General features: G+C 38.1%; 1 protein-coding gene and 2 long non-coding RNA genes across 6 annotated transcripts in view; 2 read left to right on the forward strand and 1 right to left on the reverse strand.

Moving 5' to 3' along the window:
- On the reverse strand, positions 1-5,137 carry LOC141378677 (uncharacterized). The gene is made up of 3 exons (XR_015515409.1): positions 2,834-5,137; positions 944-2,542; positions 1-870 (listed from the first exon to the last, which is right to left on the reverse strand). It is a non-coding gene; the product is annotated as an uncharacterized LOC141378677 (long non-coding RNA).
- The window catches only part of rnpepl1 (arginyl aminopeptidase like 1), a 25,497-nt gene continuing 17,229 nt past the window's right edge, over positions 4,009-12,276 (forward strand). For 3 of the 4 annotated variants that reach the window (XR_015514118.1, XR_015514119.1, XM_087291443.1), the window contains exons 1-3: positions 4,226-5,155; positions 9,677-9,817; positions 11,892-12,043. Coding sequence is in view for 2 of the 4 variants with exons in the window: in XM_087291443.1 (XP_087147569.1) it covers positions 4,694-5,155; positions 9,677-9,817; positions 11,892-12,043 (755 nt within the window). In the remaining 2 variants the exon portion in view is untranslated. Of the gene's footprint in view, positions 5,156-9,676; positions 9,818-11,891; positions 12,044-12,276 lie in introns of all 4 variants that reach the window. The other variant, NM_001348188.1, reaches the window with a different exon arrangement.
- On the forward strand, positions 6,186-7,536 carry LOC147832931 (uncharacterized). Its single transcript, XR_015515452.1, has 2 exons — positions 6,186-6,537; positions 6,657-7,536. It is a non-coding gene; the product is annotated as an uncharacterized LOC147832931 (long non-coding RNA).

Genomic DNA, 12,276 nt, shown 5'->3' on the forward strand with positions numbered 1-12,276 from the left:
TTCATTTATTTATGTGTTTATTTATTTATCTTTTGACCTCTGAAGCCCAAGTTACACATTCATCTTTGATATTTCATCTTTACTGCCAAATACAATGACCTCTGTATTCTCTTGGCACAGGCTGCTGTTAATGTAATCTGGGTGAGTATGTAAACAGTTTCAATTGTAGAGGCACGTGTATTTAATCTTAGGGAACTTACGTCATAGATTTGAAAATGCTCATAAATGTACGCTGCTTTCTAAATATGGCCTTACCCAATAATGTGTTTATTGTGGTCAATAATATTACATGCTTCTTTGAGATCTAGTACAGCAGCGAAATATTGCTCAAATCATAAGGCAGTTATTTAATACTATGAATATTCAGTGTGTTTTCTGTGCTATTTACATCACCTTTATTTCTATGGCACTTTATACAATACAGAGAAGCTTGATAAACAGGGAAAAATACAACTCAAAATTCCGATTCTGTTATGGTTGGTTGGCATTTTATTTTATTTTATTTCTTCTGTTGTTGTTGTTTAATTTTTATTGATTTTTTATTTTTTATATAAATATATCTGGGGTTAATAATTGTCATAATCATTTAGATCCTTGTTTACTTCTCTCTCTCTATGTCAAAATGTACAATAATATTCTAAAATGTGTGATATTTGTACATTTTTGAAAATTTCTATAAATAAAGTTGGGGGAAAAAAAAAATCCGATTCTGCAGTAAAGGTGTGTTTTTTTAATCACCAAATGTCTTGCATTTTCTTTTCGCAAGAAAATTTAGTAGTAAAACTAAATCAGATTTCATAATCAATATTTGTCTCTTTTATAATCAGTTACATAAATGAGCAATATCACACTCGTAGCAGTACGATATGGCTGTATATCGGCACTGGTGGGAGGCGTGCGTTGGCTGTCAAGTGCCTTAGCACCCCCACCAGTGCCGATATACAGCCATATCGCACTGCTACGAGTGTGATATTGCGTTTATACAACAGTTTGACGGCATAATTGTGTATATAAAAACAAAATCAAACATGGAGAGTCTCCAAAACCCCTTTGTATGAGGAACTACTTTCTTCCGCGTAGGATTCAATTCATAAGCTGACAGTTAAACAGCTGAGCAAGCATCTTTTAAACTGTAGATCTGTATTGTCTGCTTTTTGCTGGCTGTATGAGGGCGGAGTAATACACAAAGGGTAAAGAGGCTGTACAGGTGCTGATATTACTTAAATATATCACGGCTATCAGCCAATCAGATTCGAGAACCAGACAGAACTGTTGTATAAAAGAAAGCATTGTTATTCCATTTGAGTCAGTTTAGATATGCACTGTGTATCGATATCATTATAGATTATAATGATTTGAGGCTTTTTCTGTTGTTGTAATTTCTCCCATTTTTAGATTATGTTTGCCTCATGCTCCCTTAACCTTTTAAAACACTAATATATTAAAGGGTTTTATTTCAGCAAATCTAAAAGCTAACATTTCTCCACTTTTTAGTCTAAAAGATTTCCGTGTTTTTTATTTATTTGCAAAAATAATACGGAATATCCCATTAATTGGTTATATTTAATATAGATTTTCTAGTTTCAGCCTGTCTTTCCACTGGTGTGTTGCTAGTTGCTAGTCCAGTTAGTTTGTTTTTTAAATAAATTGTATTAATCATTTACATTTTAGCACAATATACACTACCTGACAAAAGTGTTGCCGCCTTTTTAAGTTTTAGGAGCTACGAATAATAACTTGACTTTTAAATGATCATTTGGTTTCAGAAGTGTCTAATATGAAAGGCAAAGTCCTCTAGATGACGCTTATTTCACCAAAATAAAATATGATCATGCCTTGATTTCTAATGATTTAATTAGGACAGTAGGGTCTGACCTTTCTTAGACAAAAGTCTTGTCACCTAACAGAAATAATGTCCAGTATAGAACATGCTCCAGAGACCCGCCCATTGACTTGTGTCCTCTATAGAGGACGTTGCGTTTTCATGAATTTTCTTTGTACTTTTTGAGCTACTCTGTCAAGTCCTGTTGTACTGTTCAGGGGACATCCTGGGCTTTCTAGTGATATGTCATTTGATTGGCTGGCATGCTAGGAACCATTTCTTATAGCATCCAAAATGGCCGACATACATACAAACAAGCACATTTTATGAGAGGTGTCTGGATGCAGACTTAGTGCAGTGCAATCTGGGCTGCATCCAATGGTTTTTAATGAGCTCATCTAACCCCACCCCTAACCCTACCCACCACAGTGACGTCACTCGCTCCATTTGAGTGCATTGTGTCTGACATTGCATCGCTGAGTGATGCAATCTCAGCTTGCATCATAAAGGCTGCATCCCGACATTATTGCATTTAATAGGAAGGAGCGAGGCATGTAAAATTGAGCTTTATAAATGTTTTTTTTCTATTATTATTACACATATATTTGTTTATTAAAGTGTCAGGAACAATACATTTAGCTTTCAAAGCTGTTTACTTGTTTGTGTTTCAAAATATTAAGATGGTCCTGGACACCAGGACCATCTTAATGTAAATAATGACTGCAGGAGGCAGAACTGAAGCAGAGAGGATTCTTTCTAACACATTGAGGGAGACTCTGATTTAGAGTCTGATAATCAGCCAATTAGAGAATTAGAGACCATGAGAGAATGACAATCAGTTTTAAACCGCTTTTATGTTGAATTTGTTTTGGATTAACGTCACTTCTCTTTTTAATTTTTTGAGTTTGGCTCTCTTTCAGACTAAACTGATTCAGGAATTTCAATACAAAAGGAAAAAAATGGCTTTTGTTTAGTTTTTGTTACATTATTATTGGATTAATATCCCTTTACAGGCATATCCTGTACAGTTTTGTTTTCTGAGTTTGGCAGTCGTTTCGAACTAAAATGGTCCTGTGGTCCACTACAGTGGTCATGCTGTAAAATTAAAAATAAAAACAAAATGTAAAGACTCCAAATTGTAGATTTTTTTAAACCCAAAGGAAATCACAGAAAAAAAAAGAAAATAATTTTTTTCGTTGGGTCTTAGGAGGATATAAAGTCATGCTGCAGTGGAAAAAGAATGAATATTGTGTCTGACTCCAACATGAGCTTGGAGGACTGCATCCATACATCTCTGCAATCACTGATTAATAAAGTCATCGTTCTTGCAGGACTCCCAGAGTTCATCAGGATTATTTGGATTCATCTTCAATGCCTCCTCCTTCATCTTACCCCAGACACGCTCAATAATGTTCATGTCTGGTGACTGGGCTGGCCAATCCTGGAGCACCTTGACCTTTGCTTTCTGGAGCTTTGATGTGGAGGCTGAAGTATGAGAAGGAGCGCTATCCTGCTGGAGAATTTGCCCTCTCCTGTGGTTTGTAATGTAATGGGCAGCACAAATGCCTCGATACCTCAAAACCATGACTTTTCCTACACCCAACTTGACTGATTTCTCTGAGATTATTGTATTCATCCAATGGATTTTCTGCAGTATTTGTGATGATTGGGATGCAGCTCAACAGATGATTCATCAGAAAAATCACCTTCTGCCACTTTTCCAAATGACCAACTACAAGTCAAGGTATTATTTGTTGCTCTTACAACTGAGATCGACGACAAGACTTTTGTCAGGTAGTGTATTAAGGTTGAATTTGATAACTGATTAATGAGAGTGCTTCCATTTATTTATTTATTTTCTGAGCAAAACAGCTATTAAAATGTCACTAAGTGAAACAAGTCTTTATATAAAAATAGGCACATTTTAGGATCACAAATCCTCATTTTGTGGACCACATTGCTGTTCCAAAATACTAATTAATTACGATTTTATATGTTGAAATGTATTCCTGTTTGTCAGCAATGAGTTTTTAATCTTTTAAAATGTACAGCAATTTAGTATGATTATAGGCTATTACTAGACATATTTTAATTAAGTTACAGGTCAGAATTGGTGTTTATGTTGATGGGATGTTGCCTTCAGTTTACCAATACTTATTTTATTATGATGCAGACACACAAATCGTCTCGTCTTTAACCTGTCACATTTTGCTATAGATGTGCTATTAATCAGCATGTTATCAGCCTACAGTTGGTGTTTATTAAAGCTATATTAATTTAGCAGCATCAATAAAGCTATATATCGGTCGAGTCCCGTGTTGTTTTCAGTGTTTTGCGAGGTCCATCATGAGCTCCGCAGCGCCCCCCTGCAGCTTGAAAACTTTCCCGTCTCGAAGTGATTTCCTCCCCTGTTTTTACTTCCTGTTTTCTAAGGGAGTCACTTAACTCTGCTCAGTTCTGCTTCTCGGGACTTCACAATGCGTCTGTTTTTCTGCCGGTAATAGTGACCGGTCGGTCTCTCCGCGGGGCTCTCGGGACGGACAGCGAGCCGCGTATATCGACCGCGGGACACCAGCACGGATATTCGGCTTCAGATGGAGGTCGGAGGGCTGAGCTCGGTCGTGTCTGCGGCTCTGATGGATTTTACGTAGATCTGTTTTGTTTTAATGCATTTTACTGCCGTCCCGGCGGTTTTATTTTCATTTTTCGCCTTCGGTTTTGGAGTGTCCGGTCCTCGACCGCCCCTTTAACTCTCCGGTAACAATGTATAACAAACTCGCTCGCTCGCTCATCTCTCTTCCGCCGATCTACGCTAGTTGAAGTGCAAACTTTGACGCTGTCTGTCGTGTGTTTATCCACCTAACTTTACCGATGGCCGAGCTGCAGCGGCCGACGCTGTGCTGCTGCCGGAAAGTGCTGACCGTTCCCGGTAAGTCCTGCGAGGGTGGCCGGAGTCTGGCGCACTGTCGCCTGGTGGACATCGCGTCAGCGTCCAACTTCCACTGCTTTAAACTCAGACATTTCCATCTGGACCTTCACCTGAACTTCGCCGTTAAGAGGATAACGGGATGGCAGGTCCTGGAGCTCACGCCTGTTCAGCCCGGCGTCCAATCCCTCATTCTGGACACGCATCCGTCGTTGTTGATTCATTCCGTGGACTGTAAAGTGCCCGGCGCGTCAGGTGCTCCAGACGTGTTTTTGTCGCTCACCTACCGAGTGGAACCGTTCACCGATTACGGATCATCTCTGAACATCACCCTCCCGGCCGCGGTGATCCGGCCGCACCGGGCTTTCCGTGTCACCGTCCGCTACACCACCACCGACGGCCCTGCGGTAAGGTCAACACGGTGACAGCTGACAAACCACACACATACACGCTAATAATAACTTTGTTGCACAGCACTATTGTTGTACACCTTTAAAATTCCCAGCTGTCAAACCTTAATGTTGATAATCACCTCAGCTTCCTAATGCCACGTTCCTTTGTCAAATGAAAGGGATAGTTCACCCAAACATGAACATTTACTCATTATTTACTCTCTCTCAAGTGGTTCCTGAGTTTAATCTGTTAAACACAGAAGAAGATATTTTGAGAAATGTCAGAAGCCATAGTAACCCATTTGTTTTTTTAGGAAAAACAAATGGGTTACTATGGAAGTGTATGGTTACAGGGTTTCAACATTCTGTCAAACACAAAAGAAGATATTTTGAAAAATGTCAGAAACATTTACTTCCATAGTAAGAAAAACATACTATGGTTGCAGGTTTTATCGAGGTTAAGTTGATTTTATATTTGCATATTCATTCAGTGACAACTTTTGACACTCTCGCTATATTGTTTACCACAGTACTTTGAATATCGGTCTAAAACCGCATGTTAGTATGATTCAACACAACATGAGCACCATTTAATTTTATGTTCTGTAGACAAGAAAATATTGCTTAAGGGTGATAATAATATTGACCTTAAAATGGTTAAAACAAGTAAAGGGTGACTAGCTAAATGATGACAGGATTTTCAGTTTTGGATAAACTTCACCTTTAGGTGTTTCCTGTGGGACACAGAATTGTGAGGTATTATCAATTGTAATATAAAACCAACTTTACCTCAATAAAACCAGCAACCATGCTTAGTGTGTTTTTCCTACTATGGAAGTCAATGTTAACATGCTGCTGACATTTTACAAAATATCTTCTTTTGTGTTTGACAGAACGCTAAAACCCTGTAACCATTCATTTCCATAATAGCCCATTTCTTTTTCCTACTATGGAAGTGAATGGTTACAGGCTTCTGACATTTTACAAAATATTTTCATTTGTGTTCGTCAGAACGCTGAAAGCCTGTAACCATTCATTTCCATAGTACCCTATTTCTTTTTCCTACTTTGGAAGTCAATGGTTACAGGCTTCAGACATTTTACAAAATATCTTCTTTTGTGTTAAATAAAACGCTGAATACCTGTAACCGTTCACTTCCATACTAGCCAATTTATTTTTTCTACTATGGAAGTCAATGGTTACAGGTTTCTGACATTTTACAAAATATCTTATTTTGTGTTCAACAGAACGCTGAAACCCTGTAACCATTCACTTCTATGAAAGCCCATTATTTTTCCTACTTTGGAAGTTAATGGTTACAGGTTTCAGGCATTTTACAAAATACATTCAATTGTGTTCAACACAATGCTGAAACCCTGTAACTATTCACTTCCATAGTAGACCATTTGTTTTTCCTACTATGGAAGTCAGTGGTTACAAGCTTCAAACATTTTACAAAATATCTTCTTTTGTGTTAAACAAAACGCTGAATCCCTGTAACCGTTCACTTTCATAGTAGACCATTTATTTTTCCCACAATGGAAGTCAATGGTTACAGGTTTCAGGCATTTTACAAAATATATTCATTTGTGTTCAACACAACGCTGAAACCCTGTAACTATTCACTTCCATAGTAGACTATTTGTTTTTCCTTCTATGGAAGTGAATGGTTACTGGTATCTGACATTTTACAAAATATCTTCTTTTGTGTTCGACAGAACGCTGAATAACTGTAACTATTCACTTCCATAGTAGACCATTTCTCTTTCCTACAATGGAAGTCAATGGTTACAGGCTTCTGACATTTTACAAAATATCTTCTTTCAGAATGCTGAAACCCTGTCACCATTCACTTCCATAGTGATGCATTTCTTTTTCCCACAATCGAAGTCAATCGAAAGATTGGCTGCATTTTATTTATTAAAGCTCCACGTGCAAGCAGAGAGAGCAGGGACAGCACTGGAGCGTCTGAGCTCCACTGATAAGAATGACCTCAGTGTAGTGACATCATGTCCCCTTAAGTAGATAACTAGAGTTAACCAGGTCATGACGGTCGGTGGCTGTGTGAGGTAATTACTGGAAGGTGGGCTCTGTTAATCATGTCTCAATGCACCATTAATGATATGTGCATATCTACTGTAGGTTGAGTATGTAAACCAAGTGTTTATTTATACTTTAACCACAGCCCATACATATCACTGCCCACACATGGTGGTTTCAGTTGAAAGTAAACACACCTTGTGTGCTTCCTTTTGTATCGTTTTTCAGATATCACTTCATTCAGTGCCTCAATGCTCTGTAAGAAAGCCCTACTGAATAATCCCCCCCCCCTCGTATGTTTTTCCCCCTAATTTCTGTTTAACACAGAGATTCTTTTCAACACATTTCTAAACATAATAGTTTAATAACTCATCCCTAATAACTGATTTATTTTATCTTTGCCATGATGACAGCACCTAATATTTGACTAGATGTTTTTTAAGATGCTAGTATTCAGCTTGAAGTTACATTTAAAGGCTTAACTAGGTTCATTAGACATGTTAGGGTAATTAGGCAAATTATGATTTGTTCTGTAGACCAGGGGTTCCCAAACTACCCAAAGTTCCCCAAAATAACAATGTCAGTGACTCGCGACCCCCATTTTTCAAAGTGGTTATACTGTAAATATATATAAACGTTGCAGACACAACTATAGGCCCATATGAACATGAGCATATTGACAACACATAAATGCAACATATAAGGTTTTTTTAATCATTTATTAATTTAATTACATTTTAATATAAATATTAAAAGCTGATGGCTGATTTTTGTTTGTATGTTGTTGTTTCTTTAACACAACTATTAATCTTCTGTGGGTTATGAATAAAATATGACAATTCAAATAGTTGAATAAAATGTATTTAAATTTTGGAAATCACCAAGCGACCCCTTGTCATTGTCCCGCGACCCCCCAGGGGGTCCCGACCCCCACTTTGAGATCCACTGCTGTAGACAATTGAAGAAATATTGCTTAAGGGGGCTAAAAATATTGACCTTAACATGGTATAAAAATAATAAAAACTGCTTTTATCCTAGTCGAAATAAAACAAATGAGACTTTCTCCAGAAGAAAAAATATTTTAGGAAATACTGTGAAAATTTCCTCGCTCTGTTAAACATCATTTGGGAAATATTAGAAAAAGAAAATAAAAAAATCACTGGAGGGCTAATCAGTTTGACTTCAACTGTATAGAATAGGAAGCATTAGCATGACCAGCAGCTGAAATATCCAGTAAATATAAATAAATATACACTTCCTGACAAAAGTCTTGTCGTCGATCTCAGTTGTAAGAGCTACAAATAATAACTTGACTTGTAGTTGATCATGTGGAAAAGTGGCAGAAGGTGATTTTTCTGGTTAATCATCTGTTGAGCTGCATCCCAATCATCACAAATACTGCAGAAGAACTATTGGATGAACACAAGATTCTCACAGAAATCAGTCAAGTTCGGTGAAGGAAAAGTCATGGTTTGGGGTTACATTCAGTATTGGGGTGTGCGAGAGATCTGCAGAGTGGATGGCAACATCAACAGCCTGAGGTATCAAGACATTTGTGCTGCCCATTACATTACAAACCACAGGAGAGGGCAAATTCTCCAGCAGGATAGCGCCAGCCCAGGCCAGCCCAGTCACCAGACATGAACATTATTGAGCATGTCTGGGGTAAGATGAAGGAGGAGCCATTGAAGATGAAACCAAAGAGTCTTGATGAACTCTGGGAGTCCTGCAAGAAAGATGACTTTATTAATAAGTGATTTGAGTCATTGTAGAGATGTATGGATGCAGTCCTCTAAGCTCATGGGAGTCATGCACAATATTCATTCTTTCTCCACTGCAGCATGACTTTATATTCTATACAGGACATTATTTCTGTTCAGTGACAAGACTTTTGTCTAAGCAGAGTCAGACCTTACTGTCCTAATAAAATAATAAAAAATCAAGCCATGATCATATTTTATTTTGGTAATATAAGTGTAATCTAGAGGCCTTTGGCTTTCATATGAGACACTTCTGACACCAAATGATCAGCTAGAAGTCAAGTTATTATTGTTATTCCTAAAACTTTGGATAGATTAGTTTTCAGCTTAAAGTTCAATTTAAAGGCTTAATTAGGCAAGACATTGCACAGAAATGGTTTATTCTGTAGCCAATCAAAAAAATAATAAAATAAAATTAACAAGGGGGTTAATAATATTGACCTTAAAGAACTTATTCTATTTATTCCAGCCAAACTAAAAGAAATAAGATTAAAATATCATAGGAAATACTGTAAAGATGTTCTTTCTCTGTTAAACATCACAACATTTAAAAAAAAAACTAAGTAAAAAAGAAATGAAATGACATTTTCACAGGAGGGTTTATAGTTTCCGCTGTGTAAAATGTCAGATTTCATTCAGCTGTGAGAGACCGTAAACAAATTTAATTTGCTGGCGTCATCTATCTTAAATGCTTTGCATGTTCCATTACTTCATTGTTCGCCTTGTCCTTCATCAGATCTGGTGGCTGGATGCAGAGTTGACATGCGGACAGACTCGTCCACTGGTCTTCACTCAGGGTCACTCGGTCTGTAACCGCTCATTTTTCCCCTGTTTTGATACACCAGCCGTCAAAAGCACTTACTCCGCCACAGTCAGGGTAAGTCTGTCTCAGTGTTTATTGTGCGGGTGCTTGGAAAACCTTAAAAATGCTCCAGTTTAGTTTTTCAAGGTTTGATTAATGTTTAGATTTTTTATGAAATGCTTGAAACTGCTTGAAAATGTTTTTGCATCTATCTATCTATCTATCTATCTATCTATCTATCTATCTATCTATCTATCTATCTATCTATCTATCTATCTATCTATCTATCTATCTATCTATCCATCTATCCATCTATCCATCTATCCATCTATCCATCTATCCATCCATCCATCCATCCATCCATCCATCCATCCATCCATCCATCAAATTAATTTATTTCCTCAACGTTCTACACACAATCCCCCATAATGACAATGTAAAAAAAAAGAGTTTTTGAAATTGTTGCAAATTTAGTAAAAATTAAAAGCTGTAAAATCACATGTACATCAGTATTCACAGCCTTTGGTCAATACTTTATTGATGCACCTTTGGCAGCGATTACAGCCTCAAGTCTTTTTGAATATGATGCCACAAGCTTGGCACACCTGTCTTCGGGAATTTTTGCTCATTCCTCTTTGCAGTACCTCTCAAGCTCTATCAGGTTGGATGGAAAGTGACGGTGTACAGCCATTTTCAGATCTCTCCAGAGATGTTTAATAGGATTTAGGTCTGGGCTCTGGCTGGGCCACTCAAAGACATTCACTGAGTTGTTGTGAAGCCACTCCATTGATATTTTGGTGGTGTGCTCTGGATTATTGTCCTGCTGGAAGATGACCCGTCGCCCCAGTCTGAGGTCAGGAGCAATGAAGCAGGTTTTCATTCAGGATGTTTCTGTACATTGCTGCATTCATCTTTCCCTCTATCCTGACTAGTCTTCAGTTCCTGCTGCTGAAAAACATCCCCACAGCATGATGCTGCCACCAAAATGCATCACTGTTGGGATGGTATTAACCTGGTGATGAGCGCTGCCTGGTTTTCTCCAAATGAAACGCCTGGCATTCATTTCAAAGAGTTCAATTTTAGTCTCATCAGACCAGAGAATGTAGTTTCTTATGGTCTGAGAGTCCTTCAGATGCCTTTTGGCAAACTTCAGGCAGGGAGTGGCTTCCGTCTGGCCACTCTGCCATACAGGCCTGATTGGTGGATTGCTGCACAGATGGTTGTCCTTCTGTAAGGTTCTCCTCTCTCCACAGAAGAACGCTGGAGCTCAGACAGAGTGACCATCAGGTTATTGATCACCTCCCTGACTAAGACCCTTCTCCCCCGATCACTCAGCTTAGATGGCCAGACAGCTCTAGGAAGAGTCCTGGTGCTTCCAAACATCTTCCACTTTCGGATGATGGAGGCCACTGTGCTTATTGAAACTTTCAGAGCAGCAGAAATGTTTCTGTAACCTTCCCCAGCCTTGTGCCTCAAGACAATTCTGTCTCGGAGGTCTACAGACAATTCCTTTGTCTTCATGCTTGGTTTTGTGCTTTGACATGCACTGTCAACCCTGGGCCCTTATATAGACAGGTGTATGCCTTTTCAGATCATGTCCAATCAACTGAATTGACCACAGGTGAACTCCAATGAAGCTGCTGAAACATCTCAAGAGTGATCAGTGAAAGCAGAATGTACCTGAGCTCAATTTATAGCTTCACGTCAAAGGCTGTGAATACTGATGTACATGTGATTTTTCAGCTTTTTTATTTTTAATAAATTTGCAACAATTTCAAAAACTCTTTGTTCACATTGTCATTATGGGGGATTGTGTGTAGAATGTTGAAGAAATAAATGAATTTAATCCATTTTGGAATAAGGCTGTGACATAAAAAAATGTGGAAAAAGTGAAGCGCTATGAATACTTTGGCATATTTACAGTGCATCCGCACACTTGTAAAGTGGTTATACTTTTAAAATGCAGCTGAAATGTGCTTGAAAACTGCATAACTTTGACATCAGGAAAAGGTTTAGGAACCCTGCTATCCAAAATACCTAGATTTACTGAAATATCTACACCAGCATTCGATACAGTCTTCTGGGTTTATTTGTATTCTACAGACTTGCAGATGTTCTGTGTTTGTGAATGTATGTGTTTACGTTACAGGTACCAGAGGGTGTCACGGTGTTGATGAGTGCCTCAAGAAGTGCATACTCTAAACAGGACAGGGTTTTCCAGTTCTCCATGGAGTACCCTGTCCCAGCTTATTTAGTAGCCCTGGTGGCAGGAGACCTACAGCATGCAGACATTGGGCCTAGGTAAGGAGGGATCAAGCTTATTATAGTTTAGCATGTTTAAATTAGTTTTTATTTTGATGGTATCTTTACATTTTCTGTCAATTTCAGTTTATTTTGAGTTCGTTTCATTAAGGGTTTTGCTACTTTTAGTTTAGTTTTTATTTTGTGAATGCAATTCTGTTTAGTTTGTATACTTACAGTTTTAGTAATTCTAGTTGATCAGAGTTAACAGAACACATCCAGTGTCGACTAGA

This window comes from Danio rerio, chromosome 18, assembly GCF_052040795.2.
Source record: "Danio rerio strain M-AB ecotype USA chromosome 18, GRCz13ab, whole genome shotgun sequence".
Taxonomy (NCBI): Eukaryota; Metazoa; Chordata; class Actinopteri; order Cypriniformes; family Danionidae; genus Danio; species Danio rerio.